Below are 19,053 nucleotides of genomic sequence, written 5' to 3'. Positions count from 1 at the left end.
CATGGCTTCAGTGATGAGAGACAGCCTTCCTGCCAATTCCCATAAATTGCTCCGCTTTTTGTTTAGCTATGGAGAATGAATTCCCGACAAAAACATGTCTAGACACAGGCAATGGTTTGGAAATGGTTACATGCTCACCCTGGGCAAGATATTAAAAATATCTGTATTGTCAAATACCAAAAGCAAATAGACTGGGATTAGCTCTAAATGCCTCCATGGCTTCCATTAAGGGTTCTGACAAATGTTTTCAGTACTTCTACAGGCAATAAAAGAAACTTTTCAAGGCTTGCAAAACAGGAATAAAACTGCAGTGAAGTATAATCTAGAATCATAAGCAACCTGCTAGTCTCCTGTAAGTTAGACATACTTCTGGAGATCCGCTATTTTGGATGAGGGTTTATTTGCCCACTGACACACAACTGAAGTTTGAATTAATGGGAGCAGTTAAGGCTGTGTTTTAGCTACCAGCTCAAGTTTCTTAATGGTATTTTCTTTTCACATCATCACCTTTTACTCTGTTCGTCTGCCCCTGAGGCTTTCTTCAGAGACGCTCTCAAATACAGGGACAAAAATTGTGCTTTATTTAGTTTTACTTTCTACATGTTGACATGAACTCAAGAGATACAGCACAGCAGCGGAGTGCTTTCATGTGGCTACCTGCAACTTCAGAGTCCAGAAAGCTGTCAACGTGGCTACCCTGTTTGAAGGCAATCACAACCATAAGAGAACTGGGGAGGGAAAGCATGGCTAGGCAGAAATCAAAGCAGGTCAGGTGTGATCACCCCTTGAAAACATCAATGCTTCAAGTATGGCTGGTAAAGATCTTACACCATGAGATTTCAGCTGAGAGATAAGGCATTAAAGCTGCTCTTCATCCTTTTAAAGCAGGATTTACAGCTCCAGTCCTACAGGCAGCCATAACCATTCATATTTTGCTCCAAGTGGAATTTTAACCGTTTAGCTAAAGGGTTGGAAAATTGACAATAATAATTCATTTGCCTTTTGAGGTGGCAACATAACTAAAAACAAAAAACAAAACCAAACATGTTCTTCTACCAAAATTAACTCAAGAGACATTAAGAAGGTGGGGAAAAAACACAAAATCAGAGATCCTGATTCACCTCCCACTCCTTGGATTATCCAGTTCAACTCCTTGCCTCAAGAGGCTACAGGACCTAAATTGGCACGAGTAAAGAGGGGTTAGATTAGCCCTAGAACAACAGTGGAAGAGAAACAATTCTGAAAGGGATAAACACACTTCATCCATTAAATAATCTTCAGTGATGGGAACAAAACAGTCCCATGGCAAGTCATTCAGCAGTTGCCCATTTTAATGGCTAGTCTTCAGCCTCAGTCAGTGGTCGTTCCCTCTTTCAAAGCCTTCAGCATTAGTGGAAATGTACTGAAGGAAGCAGGTGTTTATAAACTGTTGTTTGTTTATAACTGTGGTGTAGCAATTCCTACATGGCCATTTTTTATTGGTTTCAGCCAAAAAGCGAACGGGCAAGTGAATGCCTCCTCTCACAGATACAAGCAAGCCAGCTTTACCCACATCACCAACTAACCTATTACTGACCCTTACAGTTGTTCAGATCAATAGCCAGTGCTTACAGCTCAACAATGCTTTCAATGTGATTAGTGCCCACAGACAGCTGCAAACTCTCTAAAGTTCTTTACATGCACCATCTCATACTCATCCAGTCCAAGTAAAGGAAGACATTCTGTGTTCAGGACTTCACCCACCATTAACACTGATGCTCATAATGAACTCTACACAAAAACAACCCCAAAACAAAACCAAACCAAAACCTAAACCAGTCCAGTAATTAAGACTTCTGTTATTCCTGCTTTGATAAACAATACAACCAAGCTGTACTCAGCATAGGTTTAAGTCTTAAGATGCAATCCCAACATGTAACACAGCAGATCAAATAACCATGCAGAAACCACGTATCATACGTAAGACTCCCTGGCACTGACATTGGGGACTTTTTTCCCCTGGAGTAAGTGTAAAGCTCCTCAGGCCTGGAAATGGAATTATAACAGCAATTCCCATCAGATGACAGGCATGGATGAAACATCTGTACTACTTCCACAGCAATCTGCTGCTTTGTTCCCAACAACCTTATAGTCTGGTTAATCCACTTGTAGGAAGTGCTCCGTCAGATCAAAGGCAGTTCAATATCCTGCCCAAGTCTTCAAAAGAAGGTGTAAAAACCCTATAAAAAGCAGTTACACAATTATCTGCCCAGAGGGTAGACTTCTTACTAAGCCTGGGCAGTTAACAGTTGGCTTATGCTTTAAACCAGGGGAGTTCATAATCCTTTTTTTAAATCCTATCTAATTTAACCTTCTAAACTATAGGTTGATTTATTTAATCTCACGCAATGTTTGATCTCCATTATTGGCAGCAAGTTCCCCAGGTTATTTCCATGAAATTCTAGAGGACATTTCTGTTTAACTGCAGTTCAACTTGTTCCCTCAGCCTCCTTAACTGCCCTCTGGCCACAGCAGTAAAAGAGTAGTACCATCACGTCTTGAGTGCAGACCTGTCAGACCCAGTCCTAATCAGTCTCTGGAGTGGGAAGAATTTGGAATCTCCTTCTAGGAACAGCAACACCACATCCCCCATGCTCTTTCCTGAGCCTGTCTCCTGTTGAATCATCTTAGGGAATAAACAGGCAGCATTTCGCCCTAGCTGGGAAAGCCCAATGTGAAATATCCCATAGCTTATGCTTCCCTCTCTGCTGTTCAACATTCCTGGTAACTGCTAAGCTGACAACCCACGTCATCTGCTACTCATGGAGAAAAAAGTCTCCATCTGGATGAAAGAAAACTCAGCTTTAATTGCATGAAAATGAAGCAGAGTTTGTAGGACAGAGGGGGGATTTAAGGCCTTTTACATCAGTAATTCTTTAAAACAAGAAAACACTTATACAAGAAAAAAGGCTGGAGGCATGGTTATTTTGAGGCAGATGTTTCACCACTGTTTCAAGGATTGGCAACAGCAGTAAAGCAACCAGCATCCCACAATGGAAAAGAGTAAGAGCAAAACACAGCACTGAATGGTGTGCAGCTGTGACATACAACACATGAACAAGCAGACTGTTTGCAAACCCACACCAGTGTGGTTGTTAACTACCACGGGTTGCAAGACAAGTAAAAACTGGAATTGAATAAATTCCACGTCAGTAATAAATCAAAAAGTCCAAGATAATTTATAGAAAACACTGTATTTGACCAGCTCTCCTTACACTCCACTCCCAGTCACACCCCTGAGCAAGAATCATTATAAGCTACACTGTACTTCCCTCTCAGCTGAATCCCACAGGCAGTCTAGGAAGGATCTGGGAGCATTCAAAAACATACAGGGGAAAAGTAAAAATGAAGCATGGAAATAAATTCCTGACAAACATCACCCCTAATTCAGCAGCTGGGTTAGAAAGAGGTACATCTCTGCCCAGCATTACTCTTGCTGTCTACATTCTTTACAGCAATTAGCACTTCAGCTGAAGAGCTGAATGCCCTTGACTTGGCTTACTCATGATTCAACAAAACTGGGCCTTCCTGCATTTTCCATACCCCACAGCAGCAATAAATAAATACAGTGCATTAACCTAGAATGTCACACAGTATATGCAAAGTGTGCAGTTTATTCCTGATCACCCACACGGCTCAAATGTATATTGAGCTAAAAGGATCAAGATCAATATCTTTAATGAGCCAAGTCATAGCACTTACTGTGCTTAGAGTGAGTATCTCCAAAGCAAGGACATGGTCCCAGATTTCCTGGCCTCTGGACACCTGCTAGGCTTAAAGGAAGCTCAAGGCCACTCACCCATCCAGCTGGTCATAGAGTCACTTGCTCTGCATTTCACACTCCATATTAACCTTCCTCTTCTCCTCTGTCCCAAGAAGTAGAAGTGCCAGCCACTAAGCAGCACAGACATTGAAAGAGGTATATAAGAATCAAATCATCTTTTTAAGGATGACAGAACTGTTTGCGGGTCTTCCTAGTCTCTCACGAGCAATGTGACACTGTTCTACCCTCTTAGCTAGGCAGATTCTGGGATGAAAGAAGCTTGCTTCAACAGAGAAGTCTACAGGTCTGTAGAAAAATAATTATAAAATAATTTAAGCACAATTTCCCCCTTGCTATCACACTGCCCAATGAGTGGGCAGTGCTGTAACCCAAGAGCACTCTCCTGACCCCAGGCAGGAAAGCAGAGTTTACCCTAAGCTGACTGTTGTGCTCAAATGCAACAGAAGGATAACAGAGCTCCTGAAGGCCCCAGTTTGTGATTCTAACTGTACTGGGGGAAAGGAGAAAGCAAGGAGGGGGTGTAACATACCCCAGTGTGAATTCATCATATTTGTCTTTGCATTTGCTTCTTAAAGCAACTGTAACCTGCAACCATCTACAGTTACCTTTTTTTTTTTTTTTTGGTGGGGAGGGAACACCACAATCCTGCAATAAGAAGCAGTTGCTCAAAAAAGTTAATTAAACTAATTGGGAAAACTGCCATGAAGGGAGACTACAAGAAATTTGAGGATATTTACTTTAGAGTAGAAGCAGATATGGAAACAAGATAAAAATAAGTGAAGGTAAGAGCACACAGAGCTGGGAAATCAGGAACTTCCATTCTTTTGGCTCTTGCACTGAGAAACAACACTGGTGATCCAATAGACTGACAAATTCAGAACAAGCCCAGGGAAAACACTTTTTCACACAACACATCTACCTCAGCAACCCCTGCCCCAGGAAGCTGCTACAGCTCAGAACCATCTTTGTGCCCCTCCACCCCTCTATGACTTTTAAATTCAAGGATATTTACAGCTGCATACCCAAGCCCAGCGAAGGACCCACACCAGATCTGGTCACAAAACTGGAAGCTCTGGAGAGCTGATAACAGCAATACATTGCAGGCCTACCCACAACAGGAAAAATCATTGTGATGAACACGTCAGCCAGAGACCCAAAACATGCAATTAGAAGTACTTATCTAAAATTATACATCGTATCTCTGCAGTATCTCTTTCTGAACCTAACCTTCTTTAGCCAGAATTGGCAATTACTCAAAGACTCAGTCTCAATTACTACATCCTGACAGTGCAGGCAGGAATACCACTGAGGCAGGGTAGTATGAGCAAGACATGTAAGAGGCTCGAAAAGGATACCAAGGGTTGGTATAAGGACAAAAAGACCAACTGTGAGAGGAGATCTTGAACTCCTACACTAGCATGAACCATAAGAGGATTTGAACACAGGCCATCTTGAGTCCTTCATGCAACCCTCCACAGGAGCACTATGACAGACTGAATGGAGCCTTTACCTCTTTACCAGGGCAGATTTGCAGATGCCTATAATGACAAAAATAGCATTAGACAGAAACTGGAACTGTGGTTCAGGTGATTTGCTGAAGATTGTACAAATGTAGAGGTAGCAGGACTCTCAAATTCTCTCTGTTCTACCTTGTAATTGCAAGCACCAAAAAAAGTGCCTGAAGTAAACTACAGAAGCTGTCGAGATGCAAGTGGACAGACAGACAAGGTAGGATTATAAAAATCTTAGAGAGTTGCTTTAGAAGAAAAGATAGTACCAAGACTCATCTCCGTAATGCCAATATTTACTGTGGAAAAGCTTTGCCCCCAGAGAGCTTTCTCATTTTAGTGGAGACAACTCAGTGTTCACAGGAATGTCTATTTCTACCTGGTTTAAATTCAGGGACCTTCCAGATGTGAGGTGAATGTAACAACCACTGCACTGCAGAGACACCAGCTCACACACACACAAAGAGAAGAAAACCAAGCCCATCAACACAGGGGCCAGATGAGGAAAGGGAAATTTCAGTTACCACAGCTACTGCAAAAATCTGTTTTTCATTGAGATAACCTTGAGAAAAGAGGCACAGAGCAGCAGAAAATGACAGAGCTATAGCTCCAAAGGATTCTGTCTCCTGTCCTGAACTCAGAATTACGGGGATTTCCATACGGCAGCCCTGCAATATGTCAGTGATCTCTTTAGCTGGCATCAGTACCAGAAAGAGATTAGGAACAACAGCTAATTCATTCAGTTTTTCTCTTTACAGGTGAAGGGAAAAAAATGTAAAGAACTGAAGGAAAGGAAAAGAAAGCGAAACCATTCCCTTAAATTTGAAATGTTCTGAAAGCAGTTCTGGATCCCCCTCAAACTTCAGAGCTCTTGTGGGTACAGCTGAGCTTCACACTTGCACATTAACTCAGTTCAAAACAAAGGGATTATACAAAGTGCTGAGCTCTAAACAAACAGTCTGAAGTTTTGCAACAGTTGATCTTTTTAACATTTTAAGTACCATGTCCCACAACCAGGACAACTAAGCTGCCTCTAATGAAGTCAGTCAAGTTCCAAAACCTTCATTCCACCTCAAGAAAGGTTTTAAGGCACTTGGCAAAGAGATATTTCAGAAATAACAGAAATACAACTCCCCAGACAATTCTGATTGCATACCAGGAGCTCATCCATGCTTGTCTGACACTTCTCAAGATTGATCCGTTTAATCGCCACCTTCTCTTTCTTCGGAGCGCAGAAGGCTGCCTGGACCACTGCAGTCGCTCCACTCCCTGAGGGGGGAAAAAGAGAGAGTTACCAACACCTTACAGACTTCACCAGGAAGGGAGGGAGGCCAGACAACAAAATTCTGAGTGCCAGGTAGTAAAGACAGCAGAGCCAGGTAAAAATCCAGTGAAAGCCCTCTAGGCACTCCCCACTGTGCAGCTCCATGGGTTGGCTCAGCCGCCACATCCAAGTGCTGGGCAAACTGAAGGAAAACAAGTAGATCTTTATGGTCCCTTCCAGGGATCATTACAGCTCTGCAGACCAAAAACTCTCTCCAGATTCCAGCTTCCTTATAGAAGAGTGATTCTACTCATGTATTTTTAAAAGATATGCCACTGAGGTCACACAGACTTTTAACCTGATGTGTTCACCCAAAGTGTCAAAACAAGCCACTCTTTGCTGCCGACACTAATGAGATTTTTCAAATATTTTTAGACACTAATTGCTGTTCCCATCTCTCCTGATTTTATGCAAAGACACGAGGTAGGTTTCATTCAAGCAGGTTCAGCTCCAGCTCTCACACTGCCTCAGTTTCTGGGTTGAAAACCATAGCCAGAGAACATTTAAATTCCAATGGGGAAAAAATACCGTATTTTAACATACAGTCCTTCAAACTGCTACAGGTAGGGAGTTCTGGATTTAACATGCTCAGCAACATCATATCCTTTGACATGAGAAGGAGTTTGCAATACTGAGACATAAAATCTATTTGATGCTCATTTTTGCTGGCCTCCAGAAGCTGTTGCAACATTCACCTCTCATCAATAGGACACCTTGTTGCTTTACCTTCTACCTTCATCTTGGTTCCCCACATTTACACATTTCATTGGAAAGGAGTAAATCCAAATTAATAAAAAAAGGGGTAGGATATGTAAAAAATAGCTCCAAAGTTCCTATTGCCAATACCTAAAAAATGCTAATAAAAATAAACCCACAGCTATTTTGTTTATTATCCCAGGCATAACTCTTGAGCCCATTTGGGCTGAGAGAAATGAGAACAACTATTCTGCATTTTGGAGTAACACCTATTTTAGCAGATTCTCTTATTTTTAACACTATAAAAACTACTTCCAGAATCTGCAATTCAGGTAAAGCACGTTTTGCAAGCTTTGTGATTTTTTTTCTAGTACATTCACATAAACTGGGGGCTAAAAGTTTCATCTTTAAACAAAAGCTACTGAAGCTCCCTACAACCACCATCAAGAATCTTCTCACACCAAGTTGTACCAACTCGAAGTTCCATCTGGGAGAAAGAGCTTGAAACCCAGCCCTGAAAGATACAGGAAAAATGCTCCATTCCAAATCACACTGAAATAAATTGAGAAGCCCTGAACTGTGGGACTCTGCTCCTCTAATCTTCAACCAGTACCTGCTACAGTGGAGCTACAGGACTTTGACTTCACTTTATATGGCATGGCCAGTGCACCCTGGACAACAGCATCAGCTTGCCAGGAGTCCTTGTACTCAGGAGTTTATATTTTAATGGCAGAAAGTGAAAGTGTGCAGAACACAAAATGCTAAGGTTGCTAAAGCTTTATTATTTCACAAAGCAAATGGGTTTTTAAGAAGTTCAAGACTAAGGCCATTTATTACTTGCACACATAATGTTTTTCAGAGACTATTCACAGCACAAGGCAAAACAAAGTTATGAGGAAAAGGACAGCAATAACAGCAAGAATATTTACAAGGGGCTTTGAAAACAAAGTTTGAGTGCTGTAAGCAGGTTCTTGAGCAAATGAAAGATGATGGAGAGGTCTATGCAGATATTTAAAAGAAAGTGCTCAGAAAGAGCAAGGGATGGAGGTTTTGACAGCAGTTTGGTTAGACTGCCAGGAGCAGGGCTGAAATACACAACATTAAAAACAGGGCAAACATCCTGAAAGCAAACCTCCACATACACTCCCTGTAGTCACTCTGCCCAGCAGGTGCAGGAATCCAGCATGAAAGCAGCAGTCCCAGTAGAAATTAATTCCCACTCACTGGGAATCCTGGGTGGCACTGACCTACTCTCTCCACCCAATACCGGTTTCTCTCGTTTTGTTTCTGCTGCTTCTTTGGTGGGGGGAAAAAAGTAAAACCACAAAGGCTCAAGACAAAGAGAGCAGAGCACACAGAAGTGGTGACAAAAGGCAGAAGTGAGTTTGCACTTCCTAGAACTGCTGGTCTCCCTACAGCAATAGCCTTTTGGAAGTCAGAACAAAAAACAAACACTGTATCATTTCTTTGGAAAGAGTTAGATCCCAGAAGAAATGTTGCTGCTGACACATTCAAAGCACCAGTATTATGATTTCTTTCTTTGGATGTCTTGGTGCATAGTAATAGAGGCTGAAAACACAAGCCAGATGCTGGAAGAATATGACTGTGCACCTCGGAGGACTGTCTTGTCCCAGAACCCTTTTCACTCCCCAGTTAGTTTTATAGTGTGTATTTTTACTTCTAAAGCTACCTGTCTTCATCAGCATAGGTATCTGTGTTCAAAGACTCTTTCTGGATATCTCAGACACTCAATAGTGTCAGCATACTGCTTCCCCCCACTTCATGACACCCTAGGATTTCTGTGCCAGTTAAACCCAGTTTGTGTAAGCACAACTGACAGAGGTGCTTCTCACAATCCAGATACAACATCACTACTATGAACCAAATCCTTCACAAGATGAAGTCCAGGGCTTTATAGAAGTCACCACTCAAAGAAGAGCTTTGTGTTTTATTCTTTCAGGATGTCACTACCAGAAACAATAGATACAGGCTAATTAAAAGCAGGACCACTCATGCTACAGCTCCTTTCCAGTCCTCAAGTCTGTGGGATCAATGCTCACTAGGACTTCAGGGCAAAAACTGCTTTTCACTAGGTGCTGGACAATGTCCCAGCCTACAGGGACCCGATCTGTTAGGAGTGTATGGCATTATTTGAACAGTAATGAAATCCCAAACTAAATCCTTCTGGGCACATGGCAGGGAACCATCTGAACTCGAGACTCCTCCCATTTAATTCCCTGCTGCTCCTACTTTTCTGGCAGCTCTCTTTAGTTCGATCACCACCTGCTCTCCCCACTCCCCCCTCTCCTGCTAATTCGTCATTTCTTTCAGCTCCTCTGTAGCACTAATTATAGAGAAACAATGAAATCTCAAAAGCGTATCAAGCGAGGATTAAGCCAAGCTGAAGCACGATGTGCCACAAGCAAGCTGCTCTTTGGTGGCAGCAGCAGCAGCGTGCCTTGCTTCTGGGACCAAACAAAGACAGGTTTCCATGCTTCTTTGGAGAGTTCAGAAAACATGGCAACACGGGCACTTCAGGGTTTGCAGCCACACAGTTTGTTTATTAAATGCCAGGGTGGCAAGAGAAAGAAAGGAGAGAAGCTGCAGCCAGGATGCTGAACACACTGCTAAGCGTAAAACAAGTATAGGGAGAGATGATACCAACAGACAGAAGAAGAAAAAGCTCACCAAGAAAGTTTTGTGAAGTTTAAGAGCGGTTAACAGATACATAGGGAACATGGAAAGAGATTTCCTGGGCTGCTGTGAACAGCCTTCAATGAGGAAAAACCCCAAGGGCAGTTTGTGCCAGGGTAGCACAACTTAGACAAACCAACTCTCCCAGCAGCCACAGATCTGCTGCGCTCAGAGCCAACTGCAGTCCCAATGAGGTGGGCAGCATGGGGTTAGTGTTCCTGTGCTGGGTTCCTGCTCACTCCCCCACTCACTCAAGACACTCTGATCAAGGTCAGTGCTGAGGCTCTTCCCCCGCCTCTTTTAAGATCAGCTTTCGGAGAAAATTTGCTCCCTGATTAATCTCTTCCAACATAATGGCTTAGGAAAACAATGAAAACCAGGCACAGCCAAATGCTTGCTGCTTTATTCCTGAAAAGCAGGAGATCATTTCATTGAAGGGTGATGGGGAGGAATGGTTATTAGGATCTGCTTAATACCCTCTGCTTTTGCCTCTGTAGGCTCTCAGATATAGTTCCAACCCCTAGGATAGCAGCTGCAAAATTCCTGCATAAGAGGGTCATGACCTACTTTAGAAAACACCGCCTTAAGAAGAAAACATACCCTTTCTAACCCCTGCTTCTTTCATGTTTCTACGATTAAATGGCTCTTTCTGACATAAAACCAACCTCTGAAAGGATTAAAATAACCCAAATAAAAAAGTCCCCAAGCACTCAGTTACTGAAGCCTGATTTTTCAGGTTATCTCCTCTAGACCCCTGGATCCATGCTCCCTGTACCTTCAGCACCCACAGCTCCAGCCTGAACTTCTCCTTGAGACAAACTCCCCATAAAAGCCCAGCATCAGCCTTTAAGGCATGCTGGACACCATCTCTTCTACAGCTGCACAGCTTACATGAAGCTTCCATTTTTGAAAATGAAGACAAACCCTCTGAGATCTCCGTTGAAGTTAATGGAAATCAATTATTTCAAGGCTAATTGGAGGAGTGGGAAGACAGGGGACTGACCAGAGGACACAGCATGTTCCTGTACACTTTGTCTCCAATTTAACTGAATCTTTGCAGCCATATCAGGACATTGAAGCTCTACCAGTAGGACTGGGATGAGCTAGTTTGGTTGCATCAGACCACTGAAAACCACACATCCTGTCCAGAGCTCAGATGTTTCTGCCCATTTAAGACAATGTACTTCTCAAGATTCGTAGTGCTCCATGTACAGTGGAGCTGGATGGTAAGCCAGCAAAGATCACGCAGTGCTGCCAGCACTCGTTGAAACACACTTCCCATCCAGTGGTCCATCAATACAAAAACACTCAATGCTGCAGACTTATTGCCCAAGTCTTTAATTCACATCTCAGACTCAGAGGAAGTAATATAAACCCAAATCCAATCACTTGTAATAAGTCCAGTATTATTTCCAGAGCCATCAGCAACTGATGGGCAATACCCACAGATTGGTACATCTTCCCATGGCCCCACTGAACTCTACACTATAAATAAATAAATGACATTGATTTCTAAGCTGGAGAGAGGTTAGCTACTGTAATCTAAACGACTCAATGCCAAGGTTTCTGCAGAAAGGAAAGGGAGTCTTATGGAAGTTTTCACCCCACCCCACACCACATTGTTCTCTCAAAAATCTTTCAATATCTCATAGGCCCTGAACACAGAAAAATGTCATCTGTTTTCCACCTTCAGCAAACATTTAGGCTGAGAATCCTCACAGACTAAGGAGGGAAGTGACAGGCTTGGAGAGAAAACGGTCAGCCTGTCAATATAAAACAGGCCAGGACTGGAACAGAGGGCGAGGAATAGGGCTGGCCATGCAAAGCATGTCAGCGAGATATGTGACAAAGTTGTCACCCGGTCACCTCGCTGTTTGATTTCATCTGCAGGCACCAGCCCACAGCACAGGCAGCCAAGGCAAGCTTTCCACTGCCTCCCTATGACAGAGCTGCAGCATCAGACTCCACACCAGAGCAAGGGATGCAAGAAAAAAAAAAAAGACCAGGGGAAAAGCCACTGGCCACAGAAGGTATCAGCAGAGAAGATTACCAGGGAGGAGTATCAGCCCATCTGATAGTCCTCCAACATTTCCACTGCAAACACCAAAGCATGGAAGAGAGGGTGGCAGAGAGTGCTGCTCTTGGCTGTATGCCTAACCTCCCGCAGCCCTCACATACCCCAAATGAGTCCAGACTAGCAGACATTCCCATCATGCTTTAAGAAAACACCCTCCAGCTGTCCAAGGTACCCAGGTGATTTGGGGAACACCTCTGAGACCATTTTCCCCATGGCAGTAACTACAGTAAGCTCAAAGGGCTAGTTACACAAGTCCTGCGTGACCTGCCACATTTACTTAAGATGCTATTAGCATGCCTAAATTAGATTTTCAGTTTGAAACCAATTATATTTATTTGATTTTGTGCCAACATCTCTGGCTAATTTAAAGGGCACTGCAGCTATGCAGTGTTAGTTCTACAGGACAGAAAGCAGGCTCAAACATCTCCAAACACAGCAATTTTAGTGGAGAAGGTTCATCGTTCCCTTTTAATTACTGTCAGTTGCCTTTATGGTATATGCAGCAATGTAAATATCATGCTGGCTGTCATCAGGTATTACCAAGGCTCAAAACACAGCACTGGTACAGTAGCCAAGCCAGTGTTCTCCTTTCTTCCCTTCCAATCTTTATCTCTGAACTCTGTCTCTCAAATGTAATTGTCAACTGTAGAGGATATTTTATTTGGCCGGGGTTCCACTTAACAGAACAATCTGTCTGCTTACAGTGCAGATGTTTGATAGTACCATGGTTATTTTAGGTAAACAAGCTTTTAAGTATCAGATATATCCTCTCTCAAAGGCTATTATCCTTTCTTTTCAGCAAATATCTTGATCTAGTAAATATTTTCTGCATCTATTAGTCTGTTCAGCACACAAGATTAGCCCATTGGTTAAAAACTACATTCTCTAACCAAGAGTAATGAGAACCATCCTGAGCTTTAGTATGTGGATAGATAACTGAGCTGAGGTTGCCAGTTCATCAGGCCTCTCAGCTGTTCAAACAAGATTTGCATTGGTGAGTCGTTCAACAGGAAAACTGTTCATGCTCAAGATGCTTTTTCCAGTGAAATATAGTTTGCTGCAAGTCAATACCAAGGTATTTATTAGCTGTTAATACCAAGCTATTTATTAGACAGCAATTGGCATCCTCAATGACTATTTTTACTTTAGTGAAAGGATGGAACTTATGGCTTCACCTTTCAACTTGCTTGGTGCTCCTGGGGGGGACCTTATTGCCATCTACAACTCCCTGAAAGGAGGCTGTAGCAAGGTGGGAGTCAGACTCCTCTCCTAGGTAACAAGTGACAGGATGAGAGGAAATGACCTCAAGTTGCACCAGGGGAGGCTGATATTGGATATTAGAAAAACCTTCACTGAAAGGGTGGTCAGGCATCAGAACAGGCTACCCAGGAAAGTGGTGGAATCACCACTGAAAGTGTTCAAAAAACACTGGATGTGGCACCTGGGGACAGGGTTTAGTGGTGAACACAGTGGTGCAGGGTTAATGGCTGGACTTGATAATCTTAAAGGTCTTTTCCAATCTTAATGATCCCATGACTCTATGATTTTATAACTACCTCACATGGTGAGATAGAAAGGTTCACAAAGAAGTGGCCTAGGAAGTAAAGACATATACACACAAGACATATACACATCAAGTTTCCAAATAACTCCATTTCCATTGGTAGATCTTGAGGAATCACAAACTGGAGACATTTGCATCAACGCCTTTAAGGTTTGGAGACGGCACAAACATCAAGGTTCAGCTTCCCTGTGCCTCCACAGGGAATTGTCCCTGCAGATACAGCCTGAACATAAAGCAAGTGGTGTAAGAAACCACCAAGCCTCAGCCACGTGCTATGAAAGACAAGGCATTGTTACTTCCCACTGTCGTGAGGAATCCATTAAGCAGCTGTTTCATCCAGCAATGACAGGGTCACAGGGAGATTTGAGTGTTTAATAGAACGTGTGTCAGTAATTCCCCCATGTGCCATTTCCAGCACAAGCATTCATTAATTCGGTATAGGGATTATACAATTTGGCATCAGCCAGAGCAGGGAACTGAACTCCACGACCCTGGGAGTCCTCACTAGCTCTGTGTCTCAGCAAAATAAGTGGCAGGAGCTTTCCGGTTTTGTCCTGAAAATTGACATCATGAAATCCATCCCTGTGGATTTTGCAGGAAAGGTGTTTACACTCCACAACAAGAAGCGCTGCCTTTAAATGACAAGTTTTCAAGCCATCAAGATAACCTAATATTGTGTTGCCTGCCTGAAGATGGAGACAGCCTGAAATTCCCAACTGCAGTTTCAGCTGCCCCACTTACCTCAACAGGTATCAGCTCAGAGGACAGCTGAGCCCAAAATTTTGTTAAGAAAAATATTCTGTAAGTGCTCTCATCCCACAGCCATTAATGTGCTCTCTCACTTTTCAAATACCATCATTTTCCAATACCCTCTGCACTGTTTTCATGGCTTCCTTCTCAGAAGAGCTGGAATGAACCCCAGGACCTAACGACATGGACTTAAAATCCCCCGAAGACTGAAAATGAGCAAGGGCGTAACTGGGACTGAACCAAATTTGAAAATGCACAACCTGTCCAATAGTAACTATGGAGCTTTCATCCAATGTTTAGTAAACCATCAGTTTTACAAAACGCGTTGAACTGCCCCAATATGCGATAATCTCACATCCTGCCACAAGTACCTCAACACAATTCTACATTCACAGATAGTTTTTTAGACATCTTCCTACTTGACAACACCCTCCCCTCTAAGGAACTGCAAAATTTGTCAATTAACTCTGCAATAAGACAAAAGCCAACTTCAGTTCTTCCACACAATAAGCCACCAGAGGATACAACTGGACAGATCTCACCAGAAGTCAGGTGGGTACTTAAGGTCAGATTTTCCTTCTGCTGTTTTAACTTAATTCAACTCTGTGGATGGATGAAATGGGAACAGCATCCTCCCACACAGCTTTATTAATAGCAAGGTGCTAGCAATAAAAGTAAAGTTTGTCCTTAAATTACCATTCATGACAATAAAACAGTAAAACTGTGGCAAAACCCAAGGAGAATTTACTACAGTAAGAGATGATCACTGAAGTATTTCAATTCACACTATTCTTTAACAGCTGCTTGTACCTTCTCTTTACAGAATGAATTTACATAGGCTCATTTCCTGCCTGAAGGAAATATCCATTGGGGAGAATGCTATAAAGTCAGTTTAGCATGGATCAGTGAAATGAAAGAAAACAAGAATATTTTCTCTCCCCCGCCCCAAACTCTCAAGACAAAGTGGTTGGAGCAGAAAATTGAAATCTGGCAAAAAATTAAAGCCTCATTCAGAAAAGCTTTTCTGTATTCACTCACAAATGCATTTTAATTCAACTGAGTTATCAGACTTTGAAGGTGTCATTTCACAAGCATGCAGTACAAACTGTATAAAACTGTAAGGGATGGGAGGTGGAAGGAAGATTTGCCTAATATGGTAATTTGGTGAGAAAGTGAATCTGTGCTCTGAATTTATTCTGTACTTCATTCATGGATGGGATGTGAAGCCTCTAAGAGTGGAAGACAGTCATCCCCTGCAGACTTCCCAGTATGTAGAACCAAAAAGGTCTCAGAAATCCTGGCAAGGCACATTAGACCCTAGCTTGATGGAAGCTGATACATAACCAGTATTTTTTCCAGGATGGAATTTCTCCTAATTACAAGAAAATCTGCATTAAGCAAAAGTTCTGTGTACAGTGGTGCACACCAGAAAACAGCAATCTTTAAGAACCTTGGGGAGTGATGAGAGAAAGGACTTGGAAAAAAGCTTTGCTGGTTGTTGTAGCTGTTGAGTAGTTGTGAAAAGAAGTACTGGATTTTTCGTTTGTGCACTTGTATCACCACAAATCCCTACCTGCTTGTACAATGTGACAGGACCACCTAATATGGTTAAAACCAAGGAATATGCAGGCTGTGATGATTAACATGAAAACCCCACTCATTAGCAGTGTTTCAAGGCAAACAACATGCTCAGACAAGTTAAGGGATCAAACTTAGGGCTGACAGAATCCCACACTAAGTCAGTCTCTTCATCTATGTTCATGCACACAAGGGACATGAGAAATTCTGACTCAGTACCATGGACCCAGTCAGGCATCTGTATCCCTGCTGCCATTCAGCTGTAGTTACACCATTTGCTAAAGTGATCTTGTCTTACTCAAGCCAGACAAGTTGGATTTTGTTCTTAAGTCTGACTCCCTTCATTAGTATATGCATTATTCTGCCTCTACCAGAGGTACCCTATCTCTTCTCACACACCAAGAGCTAAGACCTTCTGATTAAGAGCCTGGACTGCCTGTCAGCCGGGGACCTAACCCTGTCTCCAAGACTTTCCCGTGTGGCTGCCAGGAAGAGAGATGGAGTTTCACGTGTTTTTTAGAAATGTCAAGGCTGAACTCCCTTAGGTGAAGTCACAGGAAACTGCAGCAGCTTTGAGAGCCAAGTCCTTCAGATCTGCATCTCAGTTGTTTGATTCTAAAGGGAGTGCAGGATAATAGCTCAACTTGTCTGGAAAGCCCCAGCATCCTGATATTTGAAAGATTTTGCAATGCCAAATTCCACTGTTCCAACAGCTATTCTTCTACACCCACAAAGCCCTCAAGTCTGTCTCTCCCTATTAAGAAAGTTTAATAACACCAAGTTTACAAGCACTCCATTATCATGTCCACAGCTAAATTTACGGCTGCAGCAATTCATGATGGATATTGTCCATTTTCGGGGAAATCTTCCAAGAAAATTTGACCAAGACACAGTTTGTTGCTACGCACTAATACTATTAGCAATAAGTGTTATTGCCATCATTTTAAAGAGCTCCAACTTTTATTAAAATATTACATCTCTAGACTCTGGCTTAGTGGGCAAGCTGCTAACACTTGGAAAGAAAAGAGATGCTGCCAAGTTTAAATAGACAAACGTTCTGGGGAAGAGTTGATTCTCTTCAAGATTTCATCAGCTGAAGAAGTAAGAAGCCTCCCAGGCATGCATTTGTCAGGCAGCACGTACACCCCTCAGGTGTGTTCAGGAGCACAGTACAGACACACTTCCCAGCACCAGCAAAGATATTTGCATTAAACTGAAACTATTTAAATGGATTCTTGAGAAATGGAAGTGTTAAACATTAATCGGTCCAGGTACCTAACAGTACTGGAAGCAACTGCTACATAGAAACTAAACCCAGGAAAGTGTGAACTACTTCTACATGAAACACCCTGCATGCTGGCTTTTTTCTTAATACCCCAGAATAGCTGAAAGCAGCAGGATCTGTCCCTGCTGTCCCCTCAAACCAGTAGGCAAGGCTAACAACCAGGTGTTCTTCCCAGCCAGCCTCCTTCATCACTGCTTGGCTTTGTAAGTCCTCATTCAGCTGCCTTTATCCTGCCACTCTGCTGCATTTTATCCTCCTTCCTTATCAGGGCACAGACAACAGAAGCGCTAAACAAAGGCACACGAACAACCAACCACCTTTTGCTTTCACCTCCCCATGGGTGAAAAGCAACTCATTTCAGCTCTAATTCTAGCAGGGCAATGGTATCAAAGGTCTTAAAGAAACGAGAGGTGTCAAGTGTCCAAAGGCAAGGTAGCCTGGATGCAGGAGTAGCTTGGCTATTCTGTTGCACTCAGGATCACACAAGACATACTTGTCTACATCCAAGCAGCTGAGAAACTGGTACCGAGCATCTCTCACTTCAATGCCCAAGCAGACCAAGTACTATGAATGACTGCTCACATTTTTTTAACTTATCTACATTTGCCCAAAGTCAATTTAATATAAGTTTTAACATAATATAAAACAACTAAGGCTTTTCCACCAACTTTATGTGGAAAAAATGAGCACACAAAGCAAGTCTTCAAATGAATTAACCAGCCTGAATACTGGGAATACAGTGTAGGAATCAATTTTGCTCAGCAAAGCTGGGGGGGGGGAGGAGTGGGAATCCACAAGAAAATGCTAAAACAAAACATATGGCACCAAGACTGAATCCTAAACACTCCATTTAGAGCTCAGGCAGTTATATTTTGTACAGTGTAACATTTTTTTGAATGGGTTTTAAATAATCAGGCGTGTGAAACTGGCTGCAGCCAGCACACAGGCACCACAGCTAGCAATGAACACCACCAAGCTCCAAGGAAAAAAAAAACAATCCCTAAAGTTATCATTGGACAAGAACCTCCCATTCCAGCCTGGTTTTTACATCCAAAGACCCCAATCGCTCCTGGTCAGCACCTCCAGGCTGCTCTTCTTCAATGGCACATGAGACTTCTACAGAAGCACCAGACAGATGACCACGGACACTTTGATAAAATTTGGGAGAGCAGAAATCTTAATTCTAAGAAGGTCCTCTGTACCTGTGAAAAAAAATTTCTCCCACACAGGGCTGGGATGAACACAGATAGAAATCTAAATATTCAGCCCCAAAAGATCAACATGTTCACAGGCAAAGCCCAACTCCAAAGCTACTTAAACCGCAGTCATTAAAGAAACTAATCATTCCTTAAATGGTGACTTCAGTTTTCAATTTAGGCTTGATTTCTGATGGGATAAGAAACTCCCACCACATCTGTTCATGCAGCCTGCACTGTCCTCATCGCTGCAAAGGAATCTGTCAGGGGAGAGAGGGCACAGGAACAGAGCATGGGAGCATTCCCACCGCTAATTTATCTCCTGTTTCTGGCACGGGCTGTTTGCAGCAAAGGGGATGCTCCTAAATCAAACAGCCACAGTCAGCACTGCTCTCATCTTTCCAAAAAAGTAGCAAAATGAGAATGACCCAGTTCCAACCACCTTCACTCCTGCTACCAGCATTTCCAAGAGGAATTGTGAGATCCAGGGGAACCTGCCTGTGTATCTGATCAGCACAAGCAGCATGAGGTTGAATTTATTTCAGGCTTCAAAAAGAA

General features: G+C 42.7%; 1 protein-coding gene across 1 annotated transcript in view; it reads right to left on the bottom strand.

The window, feature by feature from the left end:
• Nucleotides 1-19,053, bottom strand: part of OXSR1 (oxidative stress responsive kinase 1) — an 83,517-nt gene that overhangs the window by 61,153 nt on the left and 3,311 nt on the right. Inside the window, exon 2 of the mRNA XM_048317884.1 lies at nt 6,488-6,600. Coding sequence (XP_048173841.1) covers nt 6,488-6,600 — 113 coding nt within the window. The remainder of the gene's footprint in view (nt 1-6,487; nt 6,601-19,053) is intronic.

This window comes from Corvus hawaiiensis, chromosome 1 (assembly GCF_020740725.1).
Source record: "Corvus hawaiiensis isolate bCorHaw1 chromosome 1, bCorHaw1.pri.cur, whole genome shotgun sequence".
Classification (NCBI taxonomy): Eukaryota; Metazoa; Chordata; class Aves; order Passeriformes; family Corvidae; genus Corvus; species Corvus hawaiiensis.
Note: the sequence above shows the minus strand (reverse complement) of the source record. Positions and strands in the feature narration are given on the sequence as shown.